The sequence below is a fragment of the Amphiura filiformis genome, chromosome 17 (assembly GCF_039555335.1).
Source record: "Amphiura filiformis chromosome 17, Afil_fr2py, whole genome shotgun sequence".
NCBI lineage: Eukaryota > Metazoa > Echinodermata > Ophiuroidea > Amphilepidida > Amphiuridae > Amphiura > Amphiura filiformis.
This window is the reverse complement of record NC_092644.1, coordinates 63,319,100-63,334,867: the sequence shown is the minus strand read 5'-3', so window position 1 is coordinate 63,334,867 and position 15,768 is coordinate 63,319,100. Positions and strand designations below refer to the sequence as shown.

Here is a 15,768-nt window from a genome sequence, read left to right as displayed (position 1 = left end):
AACACCAATTACCCTAAGACCGAGAAACTGAAGAAGCACAAAGACGCAGAAAATGCAATCTCGTTGGCAATCAAACAAGACAACCATTTATTGACTTTTGTTTTCAGACCAACACCAAGTCCCTATGATCTCAGCCGTAAAAACCATGTATATGAAGGTCAGGAAAATTGAGATGTCAGTGACCAGCGACTGACTCCTGTTTATAGCAGTGGCCGCTACCGCAATAATTTTTCCATAAAACCCCACGTGATCATAATTGCGCGAGGTGTGCCCCCACCCTGGCATAAATTCTCGGTGTTGCACCTAGAAAAAATCATGGCTAACCAACACGTGATCCACACTTGCCCTAGGGCGTGCCCCCACCCTAAGACTGAATTCCTAGCGTTTTGACCCTGAACCCTGGGATCCTTAAAGCAAAATATAATGGCTGGAATTTCAACAATCAATAGGGTACTGGTGTGTACAAGTCAAATGCTCCCAGGCGTGAGTCCCAAGACTCAACAGGTGGTCACCTGAAGTTACAAAGGATAAAATATGTTATTACACGACATGAGTATTATTATAATTCAAGAAAAGAGAATTCAAATCCCATTCTTTTTTTGCTTGTGCTCTTTTTGCCTTTCCTAAAAGAAAAACTGCACAATACGCTGGTGTTATATGACACCTGTACAACAGCTCTGACGATGATGAACAACTGCAATTAATAAATACATAATTTAAATATGCAGACTATATTTGCTGATATGTGATCTTGCTCTTTCCATGCTATACAAGAAAGGGAACAATTGTAGCATCAATCTACTAATTGGAACTATTGCTTAATCAAACAATATATGCATCTTTTGACGATGTAGACTCTTATACTCTTCCTAGAACGGAAGTTTTTAAATAAATAATTTTGATGATCAACAAAAGCTCTCCTTTTCCTACATTCTATTTTCACGTATATACAATTAACATGCTTTTATTATTTATAATTTTCCTTTAACCCTTCTTGCTGCCAGTTGAGTGCTTTGCCTTTTCAGGCACTATCTTGCAGAACTTACTGTACCTAAAATAAATAAATTTAGCTATTGTTAATTGACATAATTTTTATACTATACATGCTTACGATTTATCTTACGATTTATCTTACAATTCTGCCCAATTGCCCCCAATGGGAGCGGTGGGTGGGAAAATTTTTTAGATGTTGTCTTGTATGATTTCAAACCAACAATGATTTGATCACCAGGATCATGTCCCAAACCCCCGACGACTCTCATTGGTTCCCGGTCAATCACCACAACGCTGGCATGACAACATGACCTCTGACCCGGTAAACAAATGGAATCGCCACTTTCACGGCAAGGGCAAATTGAGTTTAACTTGTTGCACATCGTTAAACTTTATTACCCTAAGACCGAGAAACTGAAGAAGCACAAAGACGCAGAAAATGCAATCTCGTTGGCAATCAAACAAGACAACCATTTATTGACTTTTGTTTTCAGACCAACACCAAGTCCCTATGATCTCAGCCGTAAAAACCATGTATATGAAGGTCAGGAAAATTGAGATGTCAGTGACCAGCGACTGACTCCTGTTTATAGCAGTGGCCGCTACCGCAATAATTTTTTCCATAAAACCCCACGTGATCATAATTGCGCGAGGTGTGCCCCACCCTGGCATAAATTCTCGGTGTTGCACCTAGAAAAATCATGGCTAACCAACACGTGATCCACACTTGCCCTAGGGCGTGCCCCCACCCTAAGACTGAATTCCGGCGTTTTGACCCTGAACCCTGGGATCCTTAAAGCAAAATATAATGGCTGGAATTTCAACAATCAATAGGGTACTGGTGTGTACAAGTCAAATGCTCCCAGGCGTGAGTCCCAAGACTCAACAGGTGGTCACCTGAAGTTACAAAGGATAAAATATGTTATTACACGACATGAGTATTATTATAATTCAAGAAAAGAGAATTCAAATCCCACACAAGTGACTTATTTATATATGGAACTTGACCAATCACCCCCCTTAAATTTGTTTGCTCACTAATTATTTTGCATAAAAATCCCTACACCTCGCTCTATAATAGCATCTGGCGGATAGACTATGGACTGAGGTCTGTTGTCAAAGTGGACTAATGCGTTTGACAGTGTTTGTTTGAACACTAGCAAGCCAAATGGTGATGGATGAACACAATCATATAGGTAAATGGGTCTTCCATTCTCATTGCGCCTATTGGAAGTAAAATTTCCAGAATGAACTACAATGTGAGCATTGCCCCCCATCTCTTTCTTAATGACCCCATGTGCGTGCTTTCTGTTGACATTTCTCATGCATTTTTTCCTGCCCCCTGTTTATCTCTTCTGCATAACCTAAGCGAAGCATGATATCTGACCAAATAATTCTGGTGTTTGGCAACACCTCTCTCAACCCGGTCAGGTTCTCTAATACCCTCTGTCTGATATCCCACGTAGGACTTGATAAGATATCATTGGTGCCGACATGCAATATTAATGTAGTGGGGTATGGATTTGTTCTCAAGAGAAATAGCACCCAGTTCACAAGGCCTCTACACTTTCCACCAGGCTTTCCGAACCATTGGACTTCACCACCACCACCATGTAGCTGAGTGTTGCTTTGGCCAGCCCGGTACACAATGCTGTCCCCAATGACCCATGTACGCGTTGAGCCTGCAGAAAATAAACAGAAAAAACGCAAGCAACTATTCGTGTTTGCTGTGGGACGACCACTTGACTAACATAAACACCAGATTAAAAAGAATTATCCACACTGCCTCTGCCAGCGATGACCAACAGCCAAGCCAGTGAAGACCGAAAAGGTGGCGTTGAATACTTCCTCTCTCCTCTGAAAACTAAAACTCCAGATACAAAAGTGATAATTATTAAATCTTCATTCCATTTGCATTACACCGACTCGGCCATCTCAGATGATGACCTTCTTTAAAGCGTAACCCCCTGAAATAAACAAAGCTCATAGTTAAAATAATTATCACATAATAATATATTATCATATCTCATAATCATATTTTCATAGCATGTACATACATGTACATACAGGTGACATGAGTGGCCACTCAGGCCTATCACAAGCGCAGTAACCTGTAATACAATTTTTGCTAGTTAAATTTTTATCATGCTCTGTGGTCTTATATATAACTGAAATGCTGATGATTTCCATCTTCCCATAGTTTTTATCATATTCTCTGAAAATTTTCACAGTTATCAGGCAAATTTAAAACCCAATGAAAATATTTTAGGCTTTAGTGTGTAACCATTTCAAACCGTGAATAAAAAAATAAAAAAAGAATGTTCAGACCAGTTAAAATCGTGAAAAAAAATCTGTTACATAGTATTTTGATATCCAGATGATATTTTGACAAGATATTTTGAAGATGCAACTAGTAACATCTGGTAATGCTTTTGAGTAGGAGAATACATGTGCTTCAGTTTGTCACTAATTTGAACAAAATTTAGAGATGATCAGTTTACCATTGTTGGGGATAATTCATGTTGAAAAGCAATAAAAGAGCCAATAATTTTGACATATTTGTCTGTGGTGTCATTTTGCAATATGGGTGTTTGCCATTTAAATAAAGGAGACAAACATTTGGGATGTTTTCTTGTTTTAGTTGCTACCAGATCTCAGTTGGGGATCTTCTTGTAAGTTAAAAGCTGTTATATACAATCTTTTTAAATGATTTTTGGTAAATTTTTTTCAAATCTGATGATTTATTGGCATATTTGTAGCGTTTACATGCTTCATTGGATTCAATCAAGTTTGTTTGATATGTATGTAGGATAGAAAACAGAGCAATTTTTCTTTAAATCATGTATCCAAAATAGGTGGTGTTTTTTTGTTTTTTAAAATCATTTTACATCAATATTTCGGCTAAACATGACAAGAAAACTTTCCTAAAAGTTGTTAGTAATATTATTTGATTTCATAGAATAACAAATGAATCATGGGACCAAGATTGTATAATTATGGCTTTATTTACTGTTTATTATTCCAAATGTTCCTAATTAAAAGAAACCGATAATGCTAAATTGAACAAGGGTTCTTGATCAAACAAATAATAGGCCTATCATAATACCACAACTCAGTTCAAATTTTGGAAACTTTAACTTTCAGTTTTAACTTTCAAAGTTATAATCTTTCTATGCATATAATTAAAGATCGGATGAGCCTTCAAAATATTTTTTTAGAGTTTATTGGTCAATTTTAGAGATTAATTAGTTGAAAGATGGAAAGGAGAAAGAATTGAATATATGAAAAGAAGGAAGGGGCAGGGGCGTAGCAAGCGGGTGGACAGGGTGGACGAAGTCCATAGGCAAGGCGAAAATGAGTTGGGTTAGGGATATGGCTGATATAGGAGGTGTTGTAGAGGGCCCGCACTGCTCCTTGTCCATGGGCCCCTGAGGCTCTTGCTATGCCCCTTAGGAAGGGATCGATACAAAGGAGTGAATGGGAATGTAAATAAATGAATGAACGAATGAATGAATGATGTTTATAAATAAATGACACAATGAAACTGTTTTAGCCCAAATATTCTATGCTTGAATATCAGTGAGAAATATTGCGGTGCATTATTTTGATATCACAATTTCAGTATCATATGACTTCTTATACATGAATATAAATGGTTTGGCTTGAAAAACATATAAGATAAAGAATTCTTTCCATTTAGGCTGTAAAGTGAAATATATGGGATAGAAAAAAGTAAGACATGTGAGTAAAAACATTATTTTTTGTTTGGGAGAAAGCAGAATAATCCACCATTTATGATGAGTATGATGGACAGTTCATAAAAAATAACTTCCATGGAAGTGTTGACTGACAAAGGACATGCAGAGGACATTACCATGGCAACCCAAGCTCCATTCCTCCTCATCTCAGATTTGACTTTCCTCTGCATCAATTATGAGTTAATTTAGTTGTAACCATTCATGGGCATATATCATTGCCAGTGATTAGGATGTTATGTGTGTTAGTTTACCTATACAGAGAGAGATAGAGAGAGAGGGAGTCGGTACTTCATATGGGGATGCTATATTATAGAGCTAACCTTAACTATGCCAATAGCAGTTAGCTCTAAGTTGCCAAGAGATGCCGCCTGCACCGTGCTGCATGTCATAATCACACCATATTTGGGCAAGCTTATCGCCCATGCTGCGGTGGATCCACGCGACTCTCATTGATGAATTTTCCTGTCCTACTTTGACTTATCATCAAATAATTAGTTTGGGTTTAGGGTTAATTATAGGAGGTATGTCTTTTTATAGTAAATTATGTTTGTGTTGGGGGTATAATAGTTCAATGTCATTGACAAGTTTGGTTTGCTGGTAGTAGGGTGGGATGCAGTAAAGGATGCAATCATTCAATACCAAATCATTTCACACTCTTTTTTTTTAATGTGTATAAATTCATGGTTATTTATGAACTTGTATTTAAAAAAATACAAGTATTATGTTGACAAATGTTATTTATAAATGCATCAAAGATTAGATACCTTTGGATATGAAAATAGATTGTTAATACCCTCCATATCTTATGATGTGGAAGGTATCATCAGTTGATCTGGAAAACTTTATTTATTTATACTTTGATATATTTAATCTCTGTATGGGAGCCAACACAATATGTGTAGCTCTGTGAACAATTTAGAGCAGTAAAATGTGTGAAATAAATATTTTGCAGAAAATGTATAATATTGATATGTATTAATGATTTATAAACTTTTTTTAGCACTTCTATTAATAATCTGCAAGGATTTTTTTCCTTTTAGTTGGTCATTACAATACTGTTTTAGACAGTTTTTAAAATTTTAGGTCAGGTCAGGACAAGAAAATAAGTACACCACCTAAATAGTACAATTTGACATTAGTTAAGGGATCTAAAATGAGCGTTTATTGCGTTTCGACAGTATTTTTTGTGCGACATGAGAGCACCTCAGACCTATCGAATTGCATTCTGAATACTGAAGCATGTCTTTCTGATATCAAATAATTTTCATTTTTGAAAATCACAATATAATACAAATTTTTGACAAATTATAAAAATTTGATATTTTTCAAATTGTTGACATATAACAGTCCTCGAAGTGAATTATATAAATCTAATGATATATTCTTAAAGTGTATGTAGCAGGGAGGAAAAGCCGACGGTCAATTGAAAATTTTGACCTTTCATGTTGAAGATATGGATTTTTTCCCAAAAGACCTAATTTTTTTGGTGTTTTGGGAAAAAATCCATATCTTCAATATGAAAGGTCAAAATTTTCAATTGATCGTCGGCTTTTCATCCCACCTACATACACTTTAAGTATAAATCATCAGATTTATAAAGTTCACTTCAAGTACTGTTAAATATCAAAAATATCAATTTTAATGATTTGCCATAAAATGTGTATTAAATTAAATGCGAATTTCAAAAAATCAAAATTATTTGATATCAGAATGACATTCTTCGTATTCAGAATGCAATTCGATATGTCTGATGTGCTCTAATGTCCCAAAATAAATACCGTCCAAACGTTCATACCCCAGCCCTTAACTTGACACACTTAAGTGTTAATGGCTGTGGTGTTATGCACAGATGTGCTTGAAAATGATACAGGATGTGTTGATGGTTGAGAAAAACTCACCCCGCTAATTTTTTCCGAAAGAGCATTTATTTGTGATTAGAAAAAACCCATTGAATATGTACGCAGAGTTTTTTTTGTTTTGTTTTTATCTTTATTGCAAAATACTGCTTAATAAGGACAACGACCCCCCAGATATTGGTCTTAACAAAGGAAATATCTAATTGTAATGTTGATTGTTTTTTTTTCAATTAGCTTGACTTTTTATAGACACATTAAATTGCCTTTAATTCTAGAGTTTTTTAGCTAACTGTAGGTCCAATATAATATGTGTCATATGAAAGGTAATCAAATTAAAAAATTTCTCTTGCCAACTTTTTTAATTGTTTCTATTTCGAGTTAAAGGTGTTTCTAAATTTCTCTAAAATAGCACACCCCATATAGGCTAAAAAATTAAAATGATGGAAAATGTAGGTAATTTAGGTAATTTTAAAAAGTAAAAATCCTATATAAAACTATAAAAATAGATAGAGTGACATCTTATCTTTAGTTTGTTCTATATAAATATTACTAAATTCTGATTTGCTATTGTGGCTATTTTGCTTCTCTTGATTTAGTCATACAAACCCAAAGTAGTACACTCACTATTGAGTTGGTTAAAGTTTCTGTCTCTCCAATACATGAATGGGTGGCCAATCTTTTGCCCTGTGGGCAACATGCGACTCTTGATAATGTCCCTTTTTAATAATCTTTTTTTTATACAGAAATAACATAATATATAAGAAAAAGTTAGCGATGAGGCCCAAAAAAGTGGTCTAACCTTGGCAGAATTATGTAATTAACACTTTGAATTTGTGAAAATATCTATTTGTTAAAAATCTTTAAACTTAATAGTTTTTACACTTCTGAGTTATTTTGACTCAGTTTAGTCTGGGTGCATTCTGCATTGGTTTTCTCATCTTCAGAAGCTTTGTGACATACTTTCGTTTTGGCCTATTAATGTATGCGGCCCGTTAACATATGAAATTTGCAATGTGGTCCTCACTCGGGTCCAAAAAGGTTGGGTCCCCCTGATCTATTATATAGCTAGATTTTTCTTGCACATAGTGGATGTCATAATTTGTGAGCTGTCAGGTACTTGTACCAGCAAACAAATATTTAGTTATCTACTCTATTTACTTTGAGTAGGAAGTCAATGTTGTGTTGGATCTTCGGTTTTATAGAGCTGCTATGAATTACTGCTTGTGTTTCCGGGCTTCTTATTTGATTTATCAAATATTAAAAGAGACTTCCATTAATAAAGGATAAACACACACTTGAAATATCTCCTTCTTGAATTTGTAAATTATTAGTATGCATTTTTGTCACTTCATTTGAATTTGAATTTCCATCTTGTTATTATACCTTACTCACAAGGTCCTTTAGTGTCCTTTAGTAGGGTGTGGGATTACGGTTGTCTCCAGTGGCGGCGCCAGCAATTTTTTTCCGGGGGGGCATTGAGGTGGCAAAGTGAATTTCATGGGGGGCAAAATCAACAAATTTTGCGCAAAATTACCGCTAAAAGGTGGAATTTCCATAATTTTGGGTTCTTAGTGGGGGGCAACAGTTCTGACTGGGGGAATTTGCCCCCCATGCCCCCCCCCCCAATGGCACCGCATGGTTGTCTACTTCATTTGATGTTTTAAAGTTTGATTTAAATAAAGCTGTATAAAATAAATGTTTTGGTTCTCCTCCCCATCCACATCATTTTCTACTGTGATCCACTTTTCTCTCTTTTTCAATTTTCTGGTATAACTTTTAAGCTCCAGCAATTTATTTCCGATGATAAAAAAGTTAATGAAGCAACACAAATGACATGATTTTGTTGTATTATATTACTGTGAACTTGCAAATAAAAAGGACCTCACTATTCTCCAAGAGTACATCTAGAATAGATTACAAGTGCTAGTTTTTCAAACCAGACTTTCCAAAATACACAAAAAATAATTTCTGGGAAGAGACTAAAATGACCCTGAAAAGGAATCTTAAAAAATATGAGCAATTTTTGTAAATATTTGAACAGCGAATAATATTACTCTGTCCATCACATCAGAGATTGTTGATGTTTCTCAATAGCTAAGGCCTAAAAAAATTGTTTAATTAGGCGTAACCCGACCGACCCTAAAAATAGGCCTGACCCTAGACTTTTTTTCTTATTTTTTTTGCACAAAAATTAATTCTTAAAAAAAAACACCCTAAAATTAAAAAAAAAAAAAAGAAAAAAAAAAAAGCAATTTACAGCATAAAATGTGTGTAAACAAAAATTTCAAAAAAAAATACGTTACGCCAATCAAACAATTTTTTTTAGGCCTTTGTTGTTGTTGCCAATCAAACAATTTTTTTAGGCCTGATTGTTGTTGTTCCTTTTGTGTTGTTGTTGTGAAAAGATGGAGGGACAAAAAAAGACATTTTATAATGGTAACAAGTTAATTAATCAAGTTGGTTGTTTGTTGTTTGTTTACAGTGCTATGCGTATCTTGCTAACCCGACTTCCTCGTCCATGGATAGTTGATGAGAAGAAAGATGATGGCTACACTGCCCTGCACCTCGCAGCACTCAATAACCATGTGGAGGTAGCTGAACTTTTAGTGCACCAGGTATGTATTATGTGATGTCATGTGAGCAACCAAGATCAGTTACATACATGTATTGATCATCTTCCTCTTTGTTAAAGGATGGTGACCTGATATATTTGGAAAATCAAATTCTTCAAAACTTATAAACTGTTGTCCCTTTCAAGCATTCATGCAAAAAGATCATGTAAATGTTCATTGTAAATGCGACTAATTCTTCATGGAATTACAGCGTAAAACTAATAGTCTACAGTGTTTTTATTAATGATAATCATCATGATCATGTAATAAATTGATATCAAATGAAAGATCCTATTTTTCCAAATCAATGTATTTCCGAAGTTATCATGAAAAAACTGCTGAATTAGTCAGAAATGTGGTATACCACATTTGAGACTAATTCGGCATTACTTTTGAAAAAGTCAAACAACAGATGGATACACCAAAGCAGAAGAAGAAGGGCAGTTAAGAAGGATGAAACTACCAAGTCAAAAGGCCTTGTCGTTATCCCCTACGTAGAGGGCGTGTCGGAGCGTGTCGCGAGAACTTTAAAGAGTTACAATATCTCTGCTGCCATGAAGCTCCATTGCACCTTAAGAAACATGCTCGTGCACCCCAAAGATAAAAGGGACCCGCTCAACACCACAGAGGTCGTTTATTCCATCCCTTGCAAGAATTGCAATGAAACTTATGTCGGTGAGACGGGAGGAAATTTGGTGGCGACTGGAAGAACATAGGGCAGAGGCAGATAAGGCGTGTGTTAACGTTCGAACGAGAGCAAACAGAAAAGCATCTCAATCAGCTACCAATAAATCGGCCATCACAGATCATGTTCTCGAGAAAGACCACATCATTGACTGGGAGGAGGCTAAGATTTTAGGCAAAGAGGCAGACAGATACAAAAGATGGATCAAAGAGGCAGTGAAAATCAGACAGCAGGGCACCACCATGAACAGAGACGAGGGGCAATACAATTTTTCATAAAAATTTGACACACACAACTCAAGATTGTTTTTAACATTTATATCTCTTTATCTTTTAACAATTTTTGTCACGTCATACAAAAATGTCATTTTCCGTGTTGTACCTCTGATTCCGTAATTTTTTTCCATTTTCCGTAAAACAGAAAACTTCAGTCTCTACTTTAGATGCTGTAGTTTTGTCAAACTTCAAGATTTTGAATAAAATGCAGGAACTGTCATTTTATTATTACAATGGAAATATAATAATAATAATAATAATAACGACAAAGCACATATCCACTCAATTAAGAGCGCTCAAGGCACTAAAACAAAAACAAAAACTAACAATAGACAAAGAAAACTGGAAGTAAATTAAGAAACATAACTTGAGAATTACAGAATGTCTCTGACATAAGATGAGTTTTTAACAACTTTTTAAACACAGTTACAATTTTAGCAGTTCTAATATAAATAGGCAGTTCATTCCAGTCGAACGCATACACAATGTTCACAACACAGTACGTACACGACGTGCGTGATGGTACACACACATCAAAGGTCCATGCCGTAGCACAACTGACGGAGTGACCATATGCAACATCTGTGCTGGTAATAAATTCCAGTTTTCTTTGCTTTAGTTGTCCGGCTTTAAATTAAAAAGGGTTATATCTGACAGTAAAAGCTGACATTTTATGGAAAAGAAATGCTAATCTATTAGTTACAACATGGCTCTAATGCGGGGGGGGGGGGTCATTCCCATTGTGGCCTGTACACCATCCGCGATAATCAACTTTTGAAAAGCACCCTAAACAAGGATTTAACCCTTGGCTAAAACAATACCCTAAACAGGGATTTTATTCCTTGCATCAAATTTCATACCCTAAATTTCATTTCCGCGTATTAGCAATTGCAATTTTGGTACCCTTTTTTCCAATATTTCATGTTTTTGACACCCTAAACGCGTTACGCGCGTATCGTGCTTACCCACGAAAAACTACCCTTTTTACGCGTTTTCATTATCGCGGATGGTGTACAGGCCACAATGGGAGTGACCCCCCGGGCTCTAATTGAGTATAGAGTTGTATCCATAGTACAATCCAGTCTCTCAGATTTGGTCAGTTGTGTACACATTACAATACTACTGCCCTCTATAGTGTACTTGACTGTGAATATCAATTGTGATATGATTTATTCTGTAAAGGGTAATAATTATATGTATGCCAAGGGTGATAAAACCTCAAAATGGTCAGCCAAAAATTGTTTTTCCCCCTTTGACTGTCCCAAAAAATCTTTGCCCCTCCGCTTCAGACCTGCAAGATTTGGGGACCCCAAATTGAAAACCTTAAATTTTCTTATCATATAATGCGAGCAGGGAATTTTGCATATTTGAACGTGTTCATAATGCTTTCTTACACCTTTTTAGGGCGTAATATAGAAATGGTGCCCCCCTTTCAACCTGCCAAAAATTGCTTGATCCCCCCCCCCTCCTTTCAAGCTGCCAAAAAGTGCTTACCCCCCCTTTTCCCGCTCCCTATAATTCATCACCCGTGGTGTACACATAATTATTGCACCACCCCTTAAGTAGGATCATCTCCCTGGCAGCTCATCCCTGGCTGGCACACAAAATAAATAAGAGGGAGACAAGTTGTTCCAGCAATTTGGGAGTTTTTGAGATGTTTATTTCAAAAACAATTATGAAAACTTCAGAAAGCATTTATAACTGCATTTATTAACTGGTTAAGGCTATATACTACGGCGCTTTTGACCAGGCGATACCAATGGCTATAGAACTTTGTTTAAAGGCACAATAGTGCAATATGATAGTGATCCCCACAAAAGCGCAAAACATTTAACTGTTTTTAGGAATGCATGGACTAAACTATCAAACTCTACCCTTATTACAACACTTTTGGTCTGCAGAATATGTGATGCGATCAAGCAAAATTAGTCGGAACTCGGAAATATTAAATTTTCTACATTTTGCAGAAAACCCCATTGAAATTGAGGAATCAGTTCTAAAGATAATGAGCAATTAAAGAGTTTCCAAAACAACAGGAAACAACAGGAAATATTTTCTTTGTGTGATTATATCTCAAAATCAATATTTCCTAGTTCCAACTGATTTTACTTGCCGGGATTGCATGTCAGATTTTCTTTGGCAGATCTCTGATAGTGTGAGATTTTTTCAAATTTTTTTAGAAAATGGCAGTCAAATATTCCTATAGGCCTACATGTGAATGAATGTATGATTGTGTACATTGTGTATCACACATCAATAGAGGGGCCTTATGGAATAGAGAATATTATGTATGATTTCCACTAAAAACAATGCATAAGCTTCTTCTGCATGCCTCCCCCTGCCAAGAAAAAATTATAAATGCTGCCCTCTTCAGTTTGAAGTTTAGTCTTTTCGGCATGAGCTTTTTTAGTGTTCAAGTGCCCTCATGTGTCTATTGTATATGTCTGTTGAGTGCAGTTGAGTAAAGTGACTTGTGAGGTCGGTGCAGGATATTCTTCATTTACCACTTGCAATAGCAGTTGTATGCCCCTTCCTCAATTAAATTCATATCCCTCCAAAAATAACCATAGAAGCTCATTGTACATGTAAGTACAGTGCAGTACAAAATAATGCATTGTCTTCATTAATGCAAATACCACTCAAATGAAAGCTTCATGTTTCTCTGTTTGTTTACCCAGGTTGGTCCGTTATGGACACATGCTAATCCATGGAAAATCCATGGACCGTTCCAAGCTCATACTATATAAACTGATTTATACATACTTTGAGCTTAATCTTATATAAAGTGATATAAAGTAATTTTGCCATCAAAGTAGATCTGTAAAATGTCATTTAACATTCAATAGACTGCACTTTATTTGGCTGTAGAAAGAATTAACCTTATTAAAACTACCTACATTATTCAACTTAATTATCACTCATTTCATAATTAGCCCCCAAGAGTTTTCTAAATTACATTTTTGTTTAAGCACCCCCTGCCACCTTTTTTTTTTTATAGAAAGAGTTTTTTTTTTAATGTTTTTTATATTTTGTATTCTATTATGTTTTTTTGTTGGGCCATGTATAAAAAAATCTGGAAATGTAAAAAAAAAATAAATAAATAAATTGGATGATGATATTTCATTCATAAAAAGAGCAAAAATATACCCCCTAGCCCATTCCTATTGTGACCAGCTCCACAAAACCTGGATACAAGTCGCCATGCATGATTTATTTGACTGTGGGACAAAGTGGACTTTCAAATCCTTGAAAGTACTTACTTAAACGAGGTTTAATTAATAATTAGAAATTGAACTATGATAATCCCTAGATTCAATCCTGTGTAAGGCAGGAAACTAATTAGCCCATTACTCAGAATAGCAACTTGGCAAAAATGTCCAGGTATCATTTACAAAATTATCCATATCTTGAAAAGTGTTGATGTTATGTACACCAGGCACAAAAAGAAACTCGTCAGTTATATTCATCCTTGCTGTTCAATAACTTGATAATTTTGGATTATTCTGAAATATACATATTGTTAATTGGACATTGCTTTCTCATTTGACACCCTGTTCGTGAAAAACAAACAAGAATTGACCAAGATATGCGCCACCAAAGCCGCAAACCCCAAAATCAAAAGTTGCATTTTCAACGATTTTCAATGGGAACGCGTCGCTGTATTGCACACAAGCACCACGGGCCTATAAGGACACCAACTAATGATTTAATGAATACATTGCAGTGGGTTAAACTTGATCAAAGATGGCATAATACTCTATTAATGACTGTTTTCAAATGTTTAAAGAATGAATATCCATCATACTTATCTTCTCAATTTGATTTTGTTCATGATAACCATTATCATATAACTAGAAATCATACTTCTAATACATTGATTGTACCAAAATTTAAATCAAATTCAGGTCAACATACTTTTCATGTCAGGGCAGCCTATGCATGGAATTCTTTGCCACCGACAGTAAGAGCTCAGATGGAAAATATGACTTTAGGCCAATTTCAATCAAAAATTAAAGAAATTTAGGCCTGTCTTTATCTATATTTTATTCATTTACTTGCTTGATTTTTTGTATATACTATAATTATTGTATTTCTGTATTTTGAATCATGGTATTTGTAATTGTCTTGTAGTTGATGATACCATTATACTTATTTGTAATTTATTGTAAATACATTGTAAATACTGTATGATATTTTGTAAATATTGTGTATCGTAATATATTTTGTTGCTATATAACATGTAGCAATGAGGGCCTGCTTGAAAAGCAGTGCTTGTCACTGAAGCAGTATAACCCTCAATAAAGAAAGAATAAATAATAATAATAATAATAAAGCACACAGTGTAACAGGCAAAATTGATTCATTAAAATTGCAACTTTTCATTTTGGGGTTTGAGAGTTTGGAGAAAGAAAAATCCAATTAACAAAATGTATAATCCAAAATGATCAAGTTATTGAACAGCAAGGATGAATATAACTCACTAGTTTCTTTTTGTGCCTGGTGTATATAATTTTGGTATAATTTTAAAGCTTATTGTCTAGTGCTTACATTTCTATTCAAATCATGAAATGTCAAAAATGCAACTAGTTCCTGGTTTCATCAGAACAGGTCACATATCGCTCATTCTACAAAATCCGGTGCCAATCCACTATAAAAATTGAAAAAATAAAAGTTGTTCAAAAAGAACTGCTTTTTGTATTTTTTAAGAGTAAATGTATCACTAGTTTCAGGTGTAAAAAATTGCCAACACCACTTGCATATTTTTCCTTCAGGAAGTCATGATGTTTTTTAACACTAAAACTCAATGTAATGTGAGCTACGTTACCAGCTACAAAATGGGCTGGTTTTACTCAACCCAAGGTCATAAAATGCAAACTAAAGATCACTTGAGTGAAATGTAAAACAGATTTCACCATTTCATAGAAGTTTTGAAGATGCGTAAATGAGTGTGTAACGTAGCTCACAGTAACGTAGTTCACTGGTTTTTAATATTTTTAATGTGATTTGCGAACGTTAGAACGTTATGTCGGTTAATTCTAATATAAATGGGGTTCGACCACTGGTAGCTTTCACATATTATTAGGAAGTACATGTAATACAAGTGCATACTATAGAATCCTGGTAACGTAGCTCACCAATCTTCACATGGTCGGTCGAAATTTCAATGTTTACAACATTTCTATGCCAAAAATGCTACAGCATCACGATTTTTACTGTGATTTTAAAAAACCTATGAGTGTTTCCTTTCAAAAACCGCAAATGACTTTGATACCTCTGTTTTACTTCTTTCCAATAAGGTGTGTTAAAAAGTGGGTAACGTAGCTCACAGCGTTTTGGTGGAAAGTGCAATTTATTTTAGAATTACACAAAGACGTTTTAATCACTAAAAAATAATGTTGATAAACAATATGATGGTGCGTTATCTAATTAAAAACAACAAATATGTAAAGAAATCGCATTTATTCAAAGAAAATATTTAGGGTTAGATGTGACACTTGAGCAGTGGAAATGCATTTTAGCGATTTTTGAGCCTTTGCAAGGGTTAATCAGGCTGAAGAAAGCATTTAAAGTATGGAAAACTATATATGT

At 35.0% G+C, this 15,768-nt stretch overlaps 1 protein-coding gene across 1 annotated transcript in view; it reads left to right on the top strand.

The window, feature by feature from the left end:
- The window catches only part of LOC140138148 (E3 ubiquitin-protein ligase MIB1-like), a 326,673-nt gene that overhangs the window by 300,391 nt on the left and 10,514 nt on the right, over nt 1–15,768 (top strand). Inside the window, exon 13 of the mRNA XM_072160080.1 lies at nt 9,090–9,222. Within this exon, the coding sequence (XP_072016181.1) occupies nt 9,090–9,222 (133 nt within the window). The remainder of the gene's footprint in view (nt 1–9,089; nt 9,223–15,768) is intronic.